At 53.3% G+C, this 16,714-nt stretch overlaps 4 protein-coding genes across 4 annotated transcripts; 2 read left to right on the forward strand and 2 right to left on the reverse strand.

Moving 5' to 3' along the window:
- Positions 1 to 84: 84 nt before the first annotated feature.
- Positions 85 to 2,446, reverse strand: BROUX77_003712 (uncharacterized protein; the record flags this gene model as incomplete). Its single annotated transcript, XM_073748394.1, has 5 exons — positions 85 to 1,547; positions 1,602 to 1,736; positions 1,801 to 1,920; positions 1,981 to 2,112; positions 2,260 to 2,446. 5 exons carry the CDS (start codon positions 2,444 to 2,446, stop codon positions 85 to 87), a joined length of 2,037 nt encoding a protein of 678 aa, XP_073606137.1.
- A 1,150-nt stretch (positions 2,447 to 3,596) lies between these two features.
- BROUX77_003713 (uncharacterized protein) lies at positions 3,597 to 6,214 on the forward strand (the record flags this gene model as incomplete). The annotated part of the gene is made up of 3 exons (XM_073748395.1): positions 3,597 to 5,183; positions 5,242 to 5,341; positions 5,397 to 6,214. The coding sequence occupies 3 exons, from the start codon at positions 3,597 to 3,599 to the stop codon at positions 6,212 to 6,214; spliced, it is 2,505 nt and encodes an 834-aa protein (XP_073606138.1).
- Positions 6,215 to 7,963: 1,749 nt separating this feature from the next.
- On the reverse strand, positions 7,964 to 10,464 carry BROUX77_003714 (uncharacterized protein; the record flags this gene model as incomplete). The annotated part of the gene is made up of 3 exons (XM_073748396.1): positions 7,964 to 8,476; positions 8,536 to 9,244; positions 9,305 to 10,464. 3 exons carry the CDS (start codon positions 10,462 to 10,464, stop codon positions 7,964 to 7,966), a joined length of 2,382 nt encoding a protein of 793 aa, XP_073606139.1.
- Positions 10,465 to 14,897: 4,433 nt separating this feature from the next.
- BROUX77_003715 (uncharacterized protein) lies at positions 14,898 to 16,637 on the forward strand (the record flags this gene model as incomplete). Its single annotated transcript, XM_073748397.1, has 1 exon — positions 14,898 to 16,637. One exon carries the CDS (start codon positions 14,898 to 14,900, stop codon positions 16,635 to 16,637), a length of 1,740 nt encoding a protein of 579 aa, XP_073606140.1.
- Positions 16,638 to 16,714: the final 77 nt, after the last annotated feature.

The raw sequence follows: 16,714 nt of genomic DNA on the forward strand, positions 1-16,714 counted from the left end.
CGAGGTTGCTTGTGTGTGTGTGGTATTTTTGTGAAACGAAACTCGAGCGAATTGTATTGTACCAAGAAGCCTGTGTGACTATGCTTACTCGGGCTTGCGAAGTAGATCGCTGCCCCGCTTGATTAGACCTAGTAGCTTAGCTTTGGTCGTGGCAGACATGTCATCGCCAACCTGCTTGGTCAGTTCCGAGATCATGACCAGGGCATTTTCGCGGTCCACGCGTGCCGTAGCCTGCCCACTCTTGCCGTCCTGGGCCTGGGGGGCCGTGGGACCTTGAGCCTGGAGCGTCAACCCGTTGACAAGGGCGGCCGAGTCAGTGATTTCAATCTCCTCGTCGGCATCGGTAATTTCCTGGACAGCAGCGTCCTTTGGTGGCGGCTTGACGCCGGTCACGGTCTCAGTCAGTGCGTCCATGGCGGCGTCGACCTCGACGACGCGCTGGACCAGCTGGGCGCCCTCGAGTGTCCGGCTCATGAGTGCAAAGACAAACCAGCCCTCGCTGCGCAGCACGGGGAACTTGGATTGGCCAACAAGGAAGGAGAGTGGCTCGGCCATGACGCTGTGTGCGGCGTAGAAGACAGTGCGCTCGCTGGGGACGACGGGGGGTGTTCCCTCCGAAGAGCCGGACGTGGACGTCTTAGTGTCAGTGGCGGAGCCAGAAGTGTGTAGCAGGCGGCAGATGGCGGCGATAGCGCGAGCACCCTCCATTTTCGTAGGCTCTGCGTCGCTGCGCTTGAACACCTCGATAAGACGGTGGATATTGGTCTTGCCCTCAACGTTTGAGTTTTCCGCTTCAGTCTTTGAGAGGTTGTAGAGGCGAGCAAAGTTGGGCAGGCTACCGGTCAGCAGCAGGCGGGTGAGTGAGATGGCAGCGAACTGCACCTGCGGGTTGACATCGCGCTCCCAAATGCGCGGCAGGATGTCGGGCGCGAGCAGGCCGGAGCTGCCGATGATGGCCTTGTTCTGCGGCGGGATTGAAAGGTTCTTGAGGAAGGAGAGTGCAGCGTGGAGCAGCTGCGAGTCGTTGATGGAGCTGTCGGAGAGAATGGCGACGAGGGGTTCGTGGATCTTGGCTGTGTCGGTGACCATGGTGGTCACGACTGTGTCGCTGCGTGCAAGGTTGCCGAGAGAGATGCAGGCGGCTGCTGCAAGGCTGGTGGGACGAGAGGGCGCGATCCAGCTCTTGAGTGTTGTACACACGGTGCTGTCCAGAGGGAAGGTTGTAGCGAACTCGGGGAGCGCAGAGATGTCGGAGAGGACGTTGAACAGGGCCCAGCGCGCCTGTCTGAGCTTTTCGGGCTCTTCTGACTCTTCGTCGGAAGTGTCCAGTTGATACTTGGTGTGAGCAGCCTCAAAAACAGCAAGCAGGTTGGCCATGGCATTGGGGGTCTCTATTATGCTGGGCTGGAAACGGGGAGCGGCCAGGTAGGACAGAGCAGTAGAGACAACTGATACAAAGTCGTCCAAGTCCCCAATCAGATCAGGGAGGATAGCAAGAGCCAGGAGGATCGGGGGCAGGTCAGTAGGGGCCTCATCAGTCTCAACCTCTGCAGTGGATTAGCAATTGGTATTTTGTATCACGGCTCAGGAGGGCAGCATACCGTGAGTGGTGAGGATACCAAGTAGCTTGGAGATGAGATTCAGCGAGGGCTCAGCATGGGCGGCCAGAGGCCCTCCCAGAATGGTCGTGACGCTGGCACTGAACTTGGCTTCAGACACAGCCTTTTGAGCGGGCTCTTTGGACCGAAGATTTGTGTTAGAGCGAGACAAGACTAGACGGGAGACAAGAGGGGACTCTACCATAATCGACACAGATGTTGTACAGCACAGGCACTACGAATCTCATGACATCTGGATTTGAAAACTGCGACACTAACACGGGGATGAAGGCCCCATCAACAACGCGGGCTCTGTTGTCATCTACAGCCAGCAAGAATCAGTATCGCCATCACAAAGACTAGCCGGGCCATGCTGACGTACCTCTCTCGGCGCATGAGTTTCCTGTCAAGCGCAGAATCTGGACTTTGAGCGCAGTCGGTGTAGCTGGTTCATTGATGTGGGAAAGCATGAACTCTAGGAAGCCCGAAGCGCCAGCAGGTTCACGCCATGAGGCTTTGGAGAGAACACAGTCAGTATCCTGATCGAACACGGAGCGGCAGTTACATAGAAAGGGGCCAGGCAGAATCGCGTGATGCTGTGGCGGAGCGGCTGGAAGAGAAATCGCGTCGCTATTATCGATGAAAGCTAAAAGTTACATACGCTGTCTGCAGGAGTCGGCAACCTTTTCTACCAATTCTGTCGCCAGCGTCCCATTGCCACCGGAAAGCGACTCCTTTACTGAAGCTGTTGTGTCGGCCAGGATATCCAGACGTTTCTGGCAGGCTTCAGTATCTGTACCAATGGTCCAGGATTTGAGGGTAGACTCGAGCTCGTCGACGGCTGACATGGTAGCAGAATAGAATCAGGGAAATAATAATTGAATCAAAGTTGCACACTATTGTGGAAAAAAAACGGCGCCTCTACAAGGATCGCCTGTCACTCACGATCGGATGAAGATGTAGTTGGCTTTTACCCCGCCACCTAACCCTAGAATCGTGCGCTGTGAACAGCGTGTCTGAACATTCACAATTCTAGGGTTAGAAAACGCCCACCACACTCCATGACAAGCCTGCTTCGCCCTGTACCGCAGGCCAAAAACAAGCTTTATCTGAAAAAATCCACCCACCATTGCACCATCATCGCCTCGCCTGTCCAACACTGTGCGAAAGAGCACCATCCACAACGCTGCACCAACCAGAAAAAACCGGCAAGACATTATGTGAGCGAGACACGAGCTTACAGATTCTCCCGAGACGAGAAGAATACGCGAGGACCAGCGTGAGACCCAGAAGGCCGCTGCTGCCCCGCTGGCTCGGCAAGCTGGAGTCATCGCGTTCCCGATGATGGCAAACTTCTCGGAAAGCCCAGCAGCATCTGCAGCATCTGCAGCATCTGCAGCATCTGCGGCTGCAGTGGAGATGCAGCATAAATGGAGGCTGGGTTGAAATCTTTGCCTTTGGCGAATCCTTGGGGGGAGGGGGGGCAGTGATGGGCTGTACGTTCTGTCGGGCTGGGGTCCACACCCACCCACATCAGCACAGAAACCCTGGCTCCCGTTCAACAAACCTCAACTAGGCAAGCTGCAGGGATGTGGCGTATGTGACGTGATGTGACATCACTTCTGGTCGTTCTTCTGAGGAGGGGAAGTGACGGGAAGATGGGCGGGGAGAGCTGCTGAGGCTGGAGGGGCGGCTTCTGGACAGAGGATACAGACCTGGATGTACAGGCATACACATTTGTATTACCAAGTCCCCGGTGACTCTTTGCCGGCTGCCTGGTGGGAGGAAACGAGTATACATATCGAGGAGTGGCACTCGCTGTTCTCTGGGAGTGTTGCCAAAATCCTGGCAGCCCAACCCCAAGACGCAATATCGGACTGTGTTCTTTATCTTGTATCTACTTTCGAAAAACTCAACTTTCTGTTCTTCACCATCTTCTTCTCCAGACAACACCCTTTGATACCGCTTGCACAACCGGCTTTCCCCACAACCACCAAAATGGGCCGCAAGAAAGACAGTGATGATGGCCTGGCCTACGGCGATGCCTACGACGGCGTCGAGAACAAGATATTTGAGCAGGCACTGCACAACATCGAAGAGAAATTGGAGGATTTCTTGCTCCGTGATAGGTCCAAGACTAGGAAGTCGACGGCCGGCGATGTGGAGGATTCCAGACCTGGAGATCGAAGCCCGAGCGTTGTTGATTTCAGAGACCGTGCACCTCGGGACCGGTACCCTGTGGATCGGGCCCCAAGAGACCAAGACGGCCCCGTTAGCCGGCGTTCACCAAGCCCAAACTACCGCCGTGGCAGCATTAGTCAACATGAAGATCAAAGAAGACATTCTCTTTCTCGCCCCCACTCGCGCTCACCGGAACGTTACCGTCGCGGCCGAAGCGACTCTCGCTCGCCCCCGCCCATGATGAACTTCCAGGACCGGCCCGTGTCCCGCTCCCCCGAACGGATTCGCCAGTATCAAGACAACGGAGATATTATACGCCGGCCGAGTCGCCCGCCCTCTAGCGGTGGTTTGCGAGACAGAGCCCCCTCTCGGTCTCCATCGCCAGGCCGCTTCCGTAATCCGGGAAGCACGAGCCGTAGGAACTCACGCTCTCCAGCCCGTGATGGAGACCCATACCGTAGCGAAACTATATTTTCCGATGATGCAAGATTGCGAATGCACTCCCCTCCTCGCACTAGCACATACTATCCCTCGCGAATAGATGCAGCACACTCTCGATCGCCCTCTCCTCATCAGCGCTATTCTATCCGACCCAGCTCTCCCCGTCATCGGTCTTCAAGCGCGTACCGCCACCCGGCTCCATCCCCTCCACTCTCTCCACAGCTAAGCCATGCTTCTGTACACCAGAGTCCGACTCGGTCTTCGTATAGGCCTTATGACTCCAAGTCTCGATATCGACCCACAGACTCTCTGGACGGGAGCCCCCCACCACTGATGCGCCGTCGCTCTTCTTTTGACTCATATGATGACCATAACCGTTTAGGTATTGGAAGTCGACGAACTTATGACCGAGACAGAACTGAAGAACGTGAGCGTCGTCGTTATGAAAAAGCGCCATATCTTGCCCCGGCTCTTCACCCTGAAGACTATCATACAAAGTTCAAAGCCCCGAGCGTTGTTTTTTTCGACGACAAGCCAACCCGGACCAAACCTGATTTCCTTGACCAAGGCCCTCCTGAAGTTGATGGAGAGATGGCGCTTCATTCCTCGCGCCGTCGGCGGTACAGTAGCCCCGGCCGGCGTTTTGACTATCCTGCTAGCGAACATAATGAATATAGTAGCCATGAAGACCGCGGCCGCTATTCTAGTCGAGAGAGAATAAGCCATTTCGATGGATATTCTGAGCACGACCATAACTCGCATGCTGATGATGTGAGACACCAAATGTCTCGATTTTCCCGAGAAGATCGTCATTCTCGTCGCGACTCGAGCCTCGACTCACCTTCCCGAGAAAGCCGGATTTCCAAGCGTAAAGAGGTTCTGAAGCGCGGCACAACAAAGATGCCGTTCAAGTATGTGGAAGAGGATATCATTCAAGACAAGGGCTATCCATATCATATCAAGGTAGGCACATTAGCCTTTCTTTCGAGGATATATTTGGGAAGACTAACACCTTTATTAGGGCCATTCTTTTATCATTGAATATGCTTTACAACAGCACCAAATCGATGAACTTCTGCGCCTGACAGAGGACTACCGCAAGCCCCTGGAAAAACAAACATGTCCGTCTTTCCCTTCTTCAAGAATCTCTTGTCTGGTCATACTAACTCTGTCTAGATATCCGGGAGTCTGCTTCTCGCCGCCGAAACAAAAATAGTAATACCGACGTCATTGAGCACTCAACACAAGAGAGAATCCAAGAAGATGTTGAGTTTCACGCAGACCTCGAGCCCCGCCGGCGCTCCGTCTCCCGCCGGCGCTCCATTTCCAAGCGCCCATCTCCTCCTTCCTCACCGCTACCCCCGCCGCAGCCCGTCCATGTGCCGTATCCCCTGTTTACATCGGCACCTATCCACCCGGATGCGCGCATTGTTGATGCTGCTCCTCCCCCGGAGTCGTACAACATGCCCTATGGCGCAGGCTCATTTGTTGCTACGGTATCGCCGCCAGTCGATAGTATCCAGCAATATGCGGCGGTTGCGCCTCCCATGACGCCCGTCTACGGGTCGGACATGGCGCCGAACTTTGCAAACTCGATCAACACCGCCGTCAACATGTCAGCCAATGCGTCAATACCGACATATCTTCCCGATCCGTCGTCCATCATGCCCATGTTTGGCGGCTCAACTGTGTCCTACTCGTCGTCAAGCTCGTGCTCGCGATCGCGATCCCGCTCGCGGTCTCGCCGCCGCTCCAAGTCCAAACACAGCTCATCGCGCCATCGATCGCGCCACCGCCGCGCATCTTCGGCGCGCTCCAAGTCGCGACATCGAAGATCGAGTGTCGGCGATTCGATGGTGTGGGTCGAGCGGGACAGCAGCGGCCGGCTTGTCTTGCATGAGGACTCGGGCGACGAAGTCAAGGAAAAGCACAGCGGCACGCGTATCGAACTTGATAGTAAAGGAAGATTGAGGGTGAGCCGTCCAAAGAAATGAAGGGGGACAGGCTTTCATGAATAGGGAACGCCGTTGGTATAACTTTGTAGAGTCTATCTTCTTGCATTTCCAGACAACTTGCGTACATTTATGAAGCAATCAAACATCAAGGCTTGTTCATGTCTTAATCCACCAAACTACCTCTCTAAAACCAACCATCAAGGTCCGAATCAGTGAGGAGGGAGAAAAGGCCTCCAACCCGTTTCTATCCCCAGTCACAACCCGCCACAGCCTCAGTTAAAGAAGTAGATAAAGAAACTGAGAAAAGGGGCGCGTGGCTACGGGGCAGAAAAAGGCTGTCGAGACGGTTAGTAAGTCTTCCCCGAGCAGCGCAGAAAGCGCCCTCTAGAAGTGAAGAAGAAAAAAAGGAAAGACACGAGGAAGAGGAAAGGCGACGACGACGAGAAGCAAGATTTGTTGATTTTCCCGGTTGGAAGCCTGCCGTCTCTTGTCATCCTTTGTTTCCCTCTTGCTTTTGCTTTTTTTTTTTTCATTACTTCAGAGGAACTGTGTTTTCTTTCCGGCTAGTAAAAGGAACCTTTTCATGGGAATCTGTAGAGTGTTAGCAAGAGGCTGTTTTTTTTTGCATCTTCAAAACCAAAGCGTCGTCAATTCTTTCACTTGTTGGGGCGGGCGAGACCAAAAAAAAAATTAAGAGCTGCAAATATTAGTAGAGTCCATCGGTCGGAAGGTGAGTACGTAAGAGATATAACAGGACAGTAAAGAAATTAGTTTTTTTCCATTGCATCGACGAAAAAAGTAGAGAGCGAGCAAAAGGGAGAATCTCCGGCTTTTTCTGTCATCCATCCTCTTGGGTTTAGATGTTGGTGAGTGGACAGGGAAGTTCCAAAGCAGCTGCGGGCCAGTGAGAGTGGAAGTCTGTGTTTGTCCATAGTAAAAGCTCTCTTTTCTCTTCTTTGTTTTTTTTTTTTTGTTCCCATCGTGTCGAGGGTATCGTGAATTGGCTGTAAGCTGTCGGGTTGTCTCAATAGCAAGTCGGAATAAGACAATCTAGAGGAGATAGCTGGTGGTAGTTTCTTGAGAAGCGATAGGTAGCGCAGGTGGTTTGAAGAGGTCTACGACTGGCAGCCATGCGAAGAAAAAGCAGAGAAAAAAAACAAGAAGAAAAAAGAAAAAAGAGAGATACTAAAGACTGGTCAAGACAAGGCGCGTGAAATGGCTGGAGATCCTCCCACACTCTGTGAGTTAGAAGAAAGAAGAAAACAAAAACGCCGATACCAGACAAGAAAAACGCCAAGCGGAAAAAAAAAAAAGAGTACATGAACGTGTACATGCGAAAGCCGTACGTCCGGCCGGGCTCTTTATGTTCAGATCCTTTTTTTTTGATACAGCCCAAGCAGCTGCATGCCATACAGGAAAAAAAAAACAGGAGCAGAACCCATGAGAACACGGCAATCTTCCGTGGTTCGTGAGTGTGTGTCCCTTGCTCCTCCACTCTCCCCCCAAAAGAAAAGAAAAAAAACGAAATGAAATAAAAAGACTGGATGAATCGCGCCGCGAATAAGAATATGGCCGCAATAGGACTGAGGGGGGTGTCACAAAGAGCCGCATTCTTGAAGACTTTTCTGTTTCTCAGACACCGCAGACGAAAAAGCGCGACCGTGACCCCTAGCCCACAAAAGACAAACGCCATAGACACCAAGCTAAGAATACAACGAAGAGAGGAGAGATGGCAAGAATTGGAAGGGACAACAAGAGAAGAGAGTTCCAGACGTGAAGGCCGGTGCTTCATCTACGGTCTCGTCTTCTATCACCCTTCCGCTCTCCTCTGCGGCCGCCACCACCGCCGTTACCACCACCACCGCTATTGCTGCCGCCCTGCCAAGGGCGCGACTGGGAGGGCAGAGGGGGTGGCGGTGGCTTGTGCTGCGGCGGCGGCGGCTGGTTGGGTCTCGCCGGGCCAGACGAGTTGTTGTTGCGGCCCCTGCTGAAGCCGTTGGCCGGGCCGCCGTTGCGCTTGGCTCTGGCGCCCATGTTCTGGTAGGTCTCCTCCAGAATTTGACGCTGGTCGTCAAAGTGAGCATAGTTCCCTCCGAGGAGGGGCTCGAGGAGGCTCTTCACTTCCTTCGTGCCATTTTCAGCGGCCTCAAGGCGCGCCCTCATGGTAGTGTAGGCTGCGGAAAAGCAGCCAGAAACCTCGGAGAAGAGCGAGGAACCACCGGAGATGTCATTTGCAGAGTTGTTGGGGTCAATGACAGAAAGGCGATCAGTGTTTTTATAAACCAAGGATTGAACATGTGTCTAGTAGTAGTTTGTTAGTATCGGCTCATGAAACAGCAAACAATGGATGCAAATCTTACTTTGGGAACGTAGGCTGGCGGGTTCATCTGGATGGCGACCTTGGTGTAATCAAAGTTATTGCCATACAAATTGAAGAACTCCATCAACAGCTCGCCTATGTGTTCATCAGTCGACATGCTGCGGTCCTGGATAGGAGCGTGTAACTGCAGCATGCTGACAACCAGGCAGCATATAGAGAAGCCACCAATACCGCCATTCACAGGCTCGTTGAGAGCGCGAATAGCCATGAAGTTCTTGATGAGGGTCACCAGCTTAGGCATGACGGGGAACTCCTCACGCCACTGCTTGAAGGTCGCGATGGCATCAACACCTCCAAGGTTCTCGAACGAAACATCGACGCGCAAATTGGTCTGGCGGTCGACGTACTTGACAATAGGGACCTTGGCGTTGAGAATCATTTGGATCGATTCAGGCATGCTCAGCTGGTTGTTGACTAAAAAGGCACGGAACTTGTACATGAAAGACTTTGAACGCTGTTGGGGCGGGCCTCCCTGAAAATGGCGACGTGAGACGAGCACAAGATCCATATCCGAGGTAGGCAAATAAAGTCCAGACATGAAAGACCCAAAGCAGCAAACCTCGCAGTCGGCAAGGGCATAGTTGCGCTTGATGGAAGCCTTGAGGCGATCTATAAGATCCTGCCTAACGGCTTCTTCGGACTGTTTAGGCTCAATGTACTGGTTAAAGTCGCGGACCTCTTGACTCAATCTGTATGTTTATTAGAATCAGCAAAGACTATACGGGCCTATCAGGCATGGGCGTTCTTACCTTTCTGTAATTGAAACGTTGCCTTCGATGGGCTTGAGCCAGGGAGTGAGAAGCCTTTGGCCAGGTGCCAAGGCCCATTCACCATACAGTGAGTTCAAGGTTACCATACCGCGGGACTCTCTGGCCTTGCTGCGAGGAGGCGGCTTGATCACGTCGTTGGCAGTGCGTTTCCGAGACCCAAGGTCGCCTGTAGGCGTGGTGGGAGCAGAAACGTTTGTCCACGTTCCGTCAGCAGGACTACTAGGCATGGCTGCGGTGTCTTTCTCAGCGTCGCTATCTTCAAAGAAAATGAGTTCGTCCAGTTCTCTGGCTTGCATCGACTTGTCTTCCTCAATGCGACCTTTTCGGATAAGTTTAACAAGATCTTTAGGTTTTGCGTGATTGTTGTCGGTTTGGGGGATAGCAGTGTAGGGGTTTGGATTTGACCACCGGGGGGGGACCACTTCTTTGGTAATTGGGGCGACCACAGCAACCACAGACTGTGCAGAACTTTCATTGGGCTTTTCCGCGGCGCCATCCAAAGTTTCAGTTGCGCGCACACGTTTAGCCGCTGGTTCTTCGTCGTTGCCCAACTCAAGTGTGTTTTCTTTCTTTTGCTTCTTGGCGCTGCACTCGGCATCAGAATCGGAGTCGCCCTCGGACATGTCCATTTCAAGCTCAGAGTTATCAGTGATTTCATCCAGCGCTCTGTAGCGCACACCATCCTTGCCATCGCGTAGGCTGATGGGCGGCGCCGAGCTGTCAAGCATCAGCATGGGGCGCTCGGAAGCATTGAAGCGCTGCCACGACGGGCGGCCACCGCGACCAGAGCCATGGCCGCCGCGTCCCCTGGGCCTCCAGCTATCCCTGCCGCCGTTTCTCGGGCCATCGCGATTTCTGGATCTTGGGCCGTCAGCGGCAGCAAACTCTGGAGCGCGATTGCGGAAGTTCTTTTGGCCACCGGGTGCGGGCATGTTGAAGGTGAAGTCGCCCTGAGGCGGACGGAAGCTATCTTGGCTGATGGAGCCCTTGAATGGGTTTCTATTGCCATTACGACGGTCGCGATCGTTGCCTCGAGGGCGAGGGGGCGGGCGAGCAGGAAGAGTCGAGTCTCCAGCGTGGCCGCTGTCGGCATTCTGGCGTCGGCTACCAGCCGCGGAGCGGTTCCTGCGACTCGGCATTTGGGAGACGCGCAAGAAAATAATTAAATAGAGAGGATGCTAGCAAAAAACGGAGCAGTTGTACGGTGATCGCAAACACGCAGTTATGTATCTCACGGACTAGCCGATGAATTTTTGGTGGGACAGACAAATAACTTTGGCGATCGAGATAAGACGCCAAAAATCACCAACTAATGTGCGCCTGAATTTTCAACGATTGGGCCCATTCTTTTGCGCAAGGCTGCTTATCGATATCATGGTGCGCCGGGAGCGGCAACAGCCGAGACGCGCCTGTGGTGAGCGGTGGTATGGTGAGGTGTGGCGTTGCAGGGTGCAGTGTGGCGTGATCACGTGTCTAAAGTTTGGGTCTACGCAGCCACAATACCCTACTTTTTTGGGATTGTCTTTTAGTTGAAACAACTAGTAATCTATTCTGTCAAAGGCAGCACACTGCAGGCGATCCTGTTTGCGTGACTGCGTCCAGCCAGAATTTGGGCTTCAGCTGGTGTCTGTTTGTTTGGCCTGGCGGGTACTAGATGAATCCAATGAATTCCAAGTGTGCACGTGTCATACACAAGAAACAAGTAGTTATAGTTATGTGCCTTGTACGCCTGGTGCACCAACACACTGACACACTAATACAGCACAAGAGGGGACCCGATTGCCTTATCTAAACGCCTATGCAGACGGGCGGAGACAGTGATACAAGCATATGCAGCGGCCTTTTTCTGGCTTCCGCATCGACGTTGCGGGCAAAGAAGACGTAAACAGGGCCTGGACACAGCCAGCAGAAGATCACGATCTCCAGGTTCAACAAAACACCAGTCCAGGCCAGCAGAGACCTAAACAAGAGCCCTTCTTCACTGTGGCTCGCCCTCTTCCTCTGCCCTAGCACCAGACGCAGCCACATAATTCTGGATGGGATGGCAAAGAGCCGCCATGGATCATGTGAGGCTCAACCCCATGACCCATCACATCTCCAGTTTGAACTTGGCATTGTTGCCCAAGCTGAAGGCTTCCTGCATCAGCTATTATGTAGCAAGTGATAAAGAATGTGTCTGTCAGGATCGTGTGAAGCTTGAGCATCTGTACATATGCCTGTATAGATACTTGTATGTACATACCTACTCTAACGCCCACACCAATATCTGTCTGCGAATAAAGCATGAAACCCAGTCTCGTCAGCATATGGAGTGCATGTACGAAGTAATAGTGCATGTGCCATCAAGTCAGCTCTGGATTCCGCCCCTCCCCCATCCCGGCTCTCTGCGATCTGCTGGCGTTAGGCACAGTACATCCGAAGGTGAGCTCATGGATACAAGTACCTTTACATGCATCAACATCCACCTCACGCCCTTGTGCAGCAGCGCCAGAAGCAACCAAGCAACAAAGGCTCGGTCGGCAGGCTAGGATCGGGCGGCTGGCGGGACAGCAGACGGGCGGCGAAAGACTTGCCCAAACAGTTCAAGTGGGGTCCGCATGCTCATGTTGGTGCTGAGGTGACATGGCCAGTTGCATGGGGATAATTGGCACGCCTGCCGCAAGGCACGCCGCTTTCGTGTGGCTCAGCGACCGACGGACTGTATTTTCAACTCCAAGCACAGCGCCACAAGCACATGTATGTATGTACGCACATACATAGCACATCCATCCGGGGACACGGGCATATCTGCAGCTAACAGCAAGCAATAGCAAGCAGATGCATGTCAGCACAGCTTTGAGAGCCACTCCACCCACGACCCATGACATCACTGGACGGCCCTCCGTGGACCAAAGGAGAAACAAGCAGCTGAGGTCTGCCGTTGGTATCGTAGACAAGACTGTTGGGTGTTGGCCTGACTCTTGTGTTAACCCTAGCATATGGAACATAACAGGGTTTGTTGTCTACCTGTAACCACCGGTGTTCCAGACCTTTGCTGGTACATGACGTCTCTCTGGGCCTGACGATGCAGCACTTTCTACGGAGAGAATCCTGAGACCTGGAACTTTGATGAGGGCTAATTAGAGCCCCAGGCACTAGGGATTGATTGGCGTTAGTCTGTCGAGCTGCGAGATCTAGCGCTCGTCACTTCAGTAGCCAATTAACCCATACATACAACAGAACATGGCATGGAGCATCGGCCATTCTTCAAGGGACCATGGCTGGCCTTGAGGCCCCTAGCACGTCAACCAGAAACACCCTAGAACGAGGAAGAAGCGCAGCCACGGGCCAAGGTAAGATACAGGCGAAGAAACGAAGGAAGAAGCTAAGATAGAAGACTTCAGACTTCGGGGCTAAGCATGCGCGTGCTGTGCTCTGCTGTACTGTGCTGTGTTGTGGGTGGAAGTTCGGCTTTGTTTGTGTTTGGAGAAGCAAAAGGAACGACATATCGACAGGGTTCGGATCTTTAGGCGACGAGAAGGAAGACATATGCATGAATGCAGTCAACTCCATATAGCTACATCTCATGTCGACAAGACAACATAGTTGACTATAACTAACTGGCTACTCCAGGTGCAAGTGGTTATTTGTAAACAACATACCTGGCTGCATACATGTACTGGTGCCATGGCCATGGCCATGACCTTGATGTTGCACATCTGCACATCCGGGGCTTCTGATACAGGCCGTCTGAGGGTGGCCTGGTCTTGGAGCCCCTGGATTGTCTTGATATGTCTGTATGTATGTACATCCAAGTGCAGGTGTTTTTGCAGACCGGGCAAAGCTGTCTGATATTGGGCGGGGAACGGCTATTTAGAGCAATCCAGCAAATGCAGAGCAAGGTGGGATGGGATGCATGGCGAACGGACTGGACTAGGAGACCTCTGCCGTGAGTCATGAGAGCAGCCGAGAAATAGAGAGTAGAGAAATGTAGAGGAGGAGAAGCAGGAGGCGGTTACATGCCAAAGGAACGCAGCTGAACTCTAGGCAACGGACAACAAGCAAAAGGGCAGCTAAGCGGAAATCGAGGCGGCACAATGCCGCGGCTGTTGATTTGGGCTAGTTGCAGTGTATATAACTATAATAAGTGCATGTGTATTTGGATATAACTAGCAAATGAAAAAAAAAAAAAAAAAAACATGCATATCCACACCAATATATACATACATGAATGTACACACATAGTTACATGGATACCTATTGCACCAGATATCTCGGTGCTGGACTTACACCCACCGTGGCAGACTCGCTTCCTTGTGTAGGAGGCCCTTTCTTTTTCTCGGTACAGATGACAGTGACGGGGGATGTTATCCTCGTCGTCGCCCTGGTCTTTATCCTGGCCGCCATCGACTCAATAGCATGCTCAGGGTCTGCCAGTCTACGTATTCAAGAGCCCCGAACGATGCCCACTACCTTGACCTTACCTCACCGCCTACCATGTTTGGTCTTCAGGAGAACGCCGTGGCATAGGACCCGTCCATTATATGTGTATACGTCGGCTGTGGCTGGCAGGGCTTCACAAAGGGGGGCAGCACGAGCCGCAGTGTTTTTGTCGGGGAATTTCCAGAAAACAGACACCGTTGTAAGCCCTTGCGGTTGGCCAGGGTCCAGCAACGAAGAAGGAAAGGAAAAGGAAAAGAAAGGAAAAGAAAAGTAAAAGGCCGGGGAGATCAAGGTGGTGGTGGGTGGTATGTGAATGGTGTGCACTGATGGTCATGGAGCGGTTCAGACCAGCCTGGAGCTACCGGATACCCAGCCCAGAGTGGCCCCGAGAAAGGCCTCAGATAACGCTCAACAAGTTTTGCAGACCGTTTCCCCTCCCCTCTCTGACTTCCTTTTTCTAGAATTGATGTTGTTTATGTCTTGTCCATGTCCCAAAATCCTGGCTACCATATCAACACGGTCCTCCACCCCCAGATCACCACACCCACAAGCGAGACACTGTGCACTAGCCAAGCTGCTCGTCTCATGTCTATAGTTGGCCATTATATCCCAGTATCTTCTTTGTTAGTCCAGCTCTTTGGGTTGGGTCCTTTTTCCTCCTTTGTTAACGAACCTGGCGTACAAGGGAGATCGGCTATTGGTAGTGTAAGTCGACCCCTCCCCCTTGGCCATTAAATAGCTGGGGCCATAAGCCTTGGAAAAACAGAGAAAAATTAAGGCGCGGCGGACGTCTCAACAAGAAAGGGACCACCGACTAGTGAAAAACTTGTCTGCACTTAAAGACGTCGATTTCCCAGCAGTATGGAGCCAGACAACCTCCTCCTCCTCGTTGGCTGGAGACCACGAGACCCGGCCCAGACTCAAACGTAAAGACACCCCCCGGCGATTCACCCAACTCACGTCTACATTTACACACTCCCCTGTCTGTCTCTGTCTGCGTATGTGGTATATGTAGAGTGACTGTACACCATAGGCTTCCGGCTCCAAATTGTCTGACGTTTGGTTAAATAGTGCCTCCTCGGCATATTATAACCTGTTCGTCTCTCATGACATCACATCCATCGTTTCTTCCTCTACGTCTCTCTTCAACATGGCCAACCCTTCTAGACGCGGACCCAGCCACGACCGGTGTCTGTCATCGTCCTCGCCGTCTCAGCACGTCTACTCAGGCTCCTCTTCGCCCGCGTCCTTGACCTCCCCAAACCACAGGGAACAGCAGCAATCACCACCGCCGTGGCAGTTTCCATACCCCCAGCAATACCACTCCCATCAGACCCAGTATCACAGACGCCGGCCCGTAGGGCCCACTTCGCCGCCGCCGCCACCGCTTTCGGCCCGCTCCAGCTCGAGCAGTCTCCAGTGGGCGCCACCCGCCGAACCCCACCATTACCAGAGCCACCTAGATTCGTGCGAGGTCTGCTTCGAAGACAACGTTAAATGTGACCGTCGCCGGCCCCAATGCAACCGCTGCGTGTCTCTTAGATTCGCATGCCACTACAGCCAGCGGCCGCGCAGTATCCATCGGTCACACAGCAGCAGCATGCAGCGCCCACCGCAGAACCACCACGCCCAGCCCGTCACGACATCGTTGGACGAGACCGCGCTGTTGGCTGACATTAACCACGATCTACACACGTCACTCGAGCACGCCGGGCTCATTCGCCATGACAGCGCCTCCGGGCTGCGGCACTCTCACATCGATGACGTTGCTGGTCTGATGGGCGGCGCTCTCCATGCTAGAAACGAGGATCCGCATAGCATCCGCTGGCCGGCACTGCTGCAGTCTGCTGAGGCTGTCGTCGAAAATGCCAAGCACCACCGGTCCCAGACAGACATTCTAGCACAGTACGCTTGTCCGCCAGAGATTATCGAAAGCTGGAACCATCTACAGCGTGTGTGCTCATCCGACGACCCGTGCGAGGAGAAGATCCAAAAGGTTATGCCGCGGTTATCGCACATGTATGTCGGCGTCGACGGTGAGCTCAAGGACAATAACACTATTTACCGCGAGAACCGCGAAGCCAAGTCGTGGTTCCTTGAAGAGATGAAGGTCATCATGATGTGCAGCTGCTCCAACCGCGCGAAAGTTGCCTGCAGGATCATCATCGCCTGCTTGTCTCTCCTGGCCGTCTATCACGTGAACATCATGGGCCTGAACGGCCGTCACCCGACCAGCACTACATCCCACCCAGCGCCCGGCCCTTCCTCGCCTTCAATTGGGTCGACGTCCAGTCAGCGCCGAGCTCTCGCCTTTTCCACCATTGTCCTCCCACCTTTGCCTTCGCAGGGCACTTCACGAGGCAACTCCCTGTCCACTTATGCTGCATTGAACCAGCACCTTGACGCAATGCCCGACATGACTTTGCCACCAACAAACCGACCACCAACAAACCGGCCACTATCACCAGAGGGCGGCGGTATGCCCTTTCCACCTTTATCACGTTCTTGTATTGGCAGCCCCCCTCTGCCACCACCGTCAGACCAGCCACGAACACACAACCGCTTTGACACTCCAGCCCGGAAAATGTCTGACGGCTCCCACTCGCTGCACTACAGCACACCGAACCCCGCTTTCACCAACTACGAAGTCAGCCAGCGCCATGTAGTCGGCGATGTGCGGTTGCTGGCAGAATTGTTTGAGTCCATCCGTTTCATCAATCAGGTCATTACTAGATATGAAGGAACATCATCACATATAGAAATTCCGGGCCACCGCACCGGATATGACAAGGCCGGATTAGAGGCAGCCACGCGCGGCATGTCGGTCGAACTGAAAGATAAGCTGATTCAGGTCCTGCAGGCCGTGGCATGTTTGAGATACCCAACTTGACACTTTTTACTCTCTACTTGACCCTTAACGTATGACCCTTCACTGATACTCCCTGGTGCACATCAGTCAATGCCTGA

This window comes from Berkeleyomyces rouxiae (genome assembly GCF_048999995.1).
Source record: "Berkeleyomyces rouxiae strain 22BRR77 chromosome Unknown BrBRR77_ptg000003l, whole genome shotgun sequence".
Lineage (NCBI taxonomy): Eukaryota > Fungi > Ascomycota > Sordariomycetes > Microascales > Ceratocystidaceae > Berkeleyomyces > Berkeleyomyces rouxiae.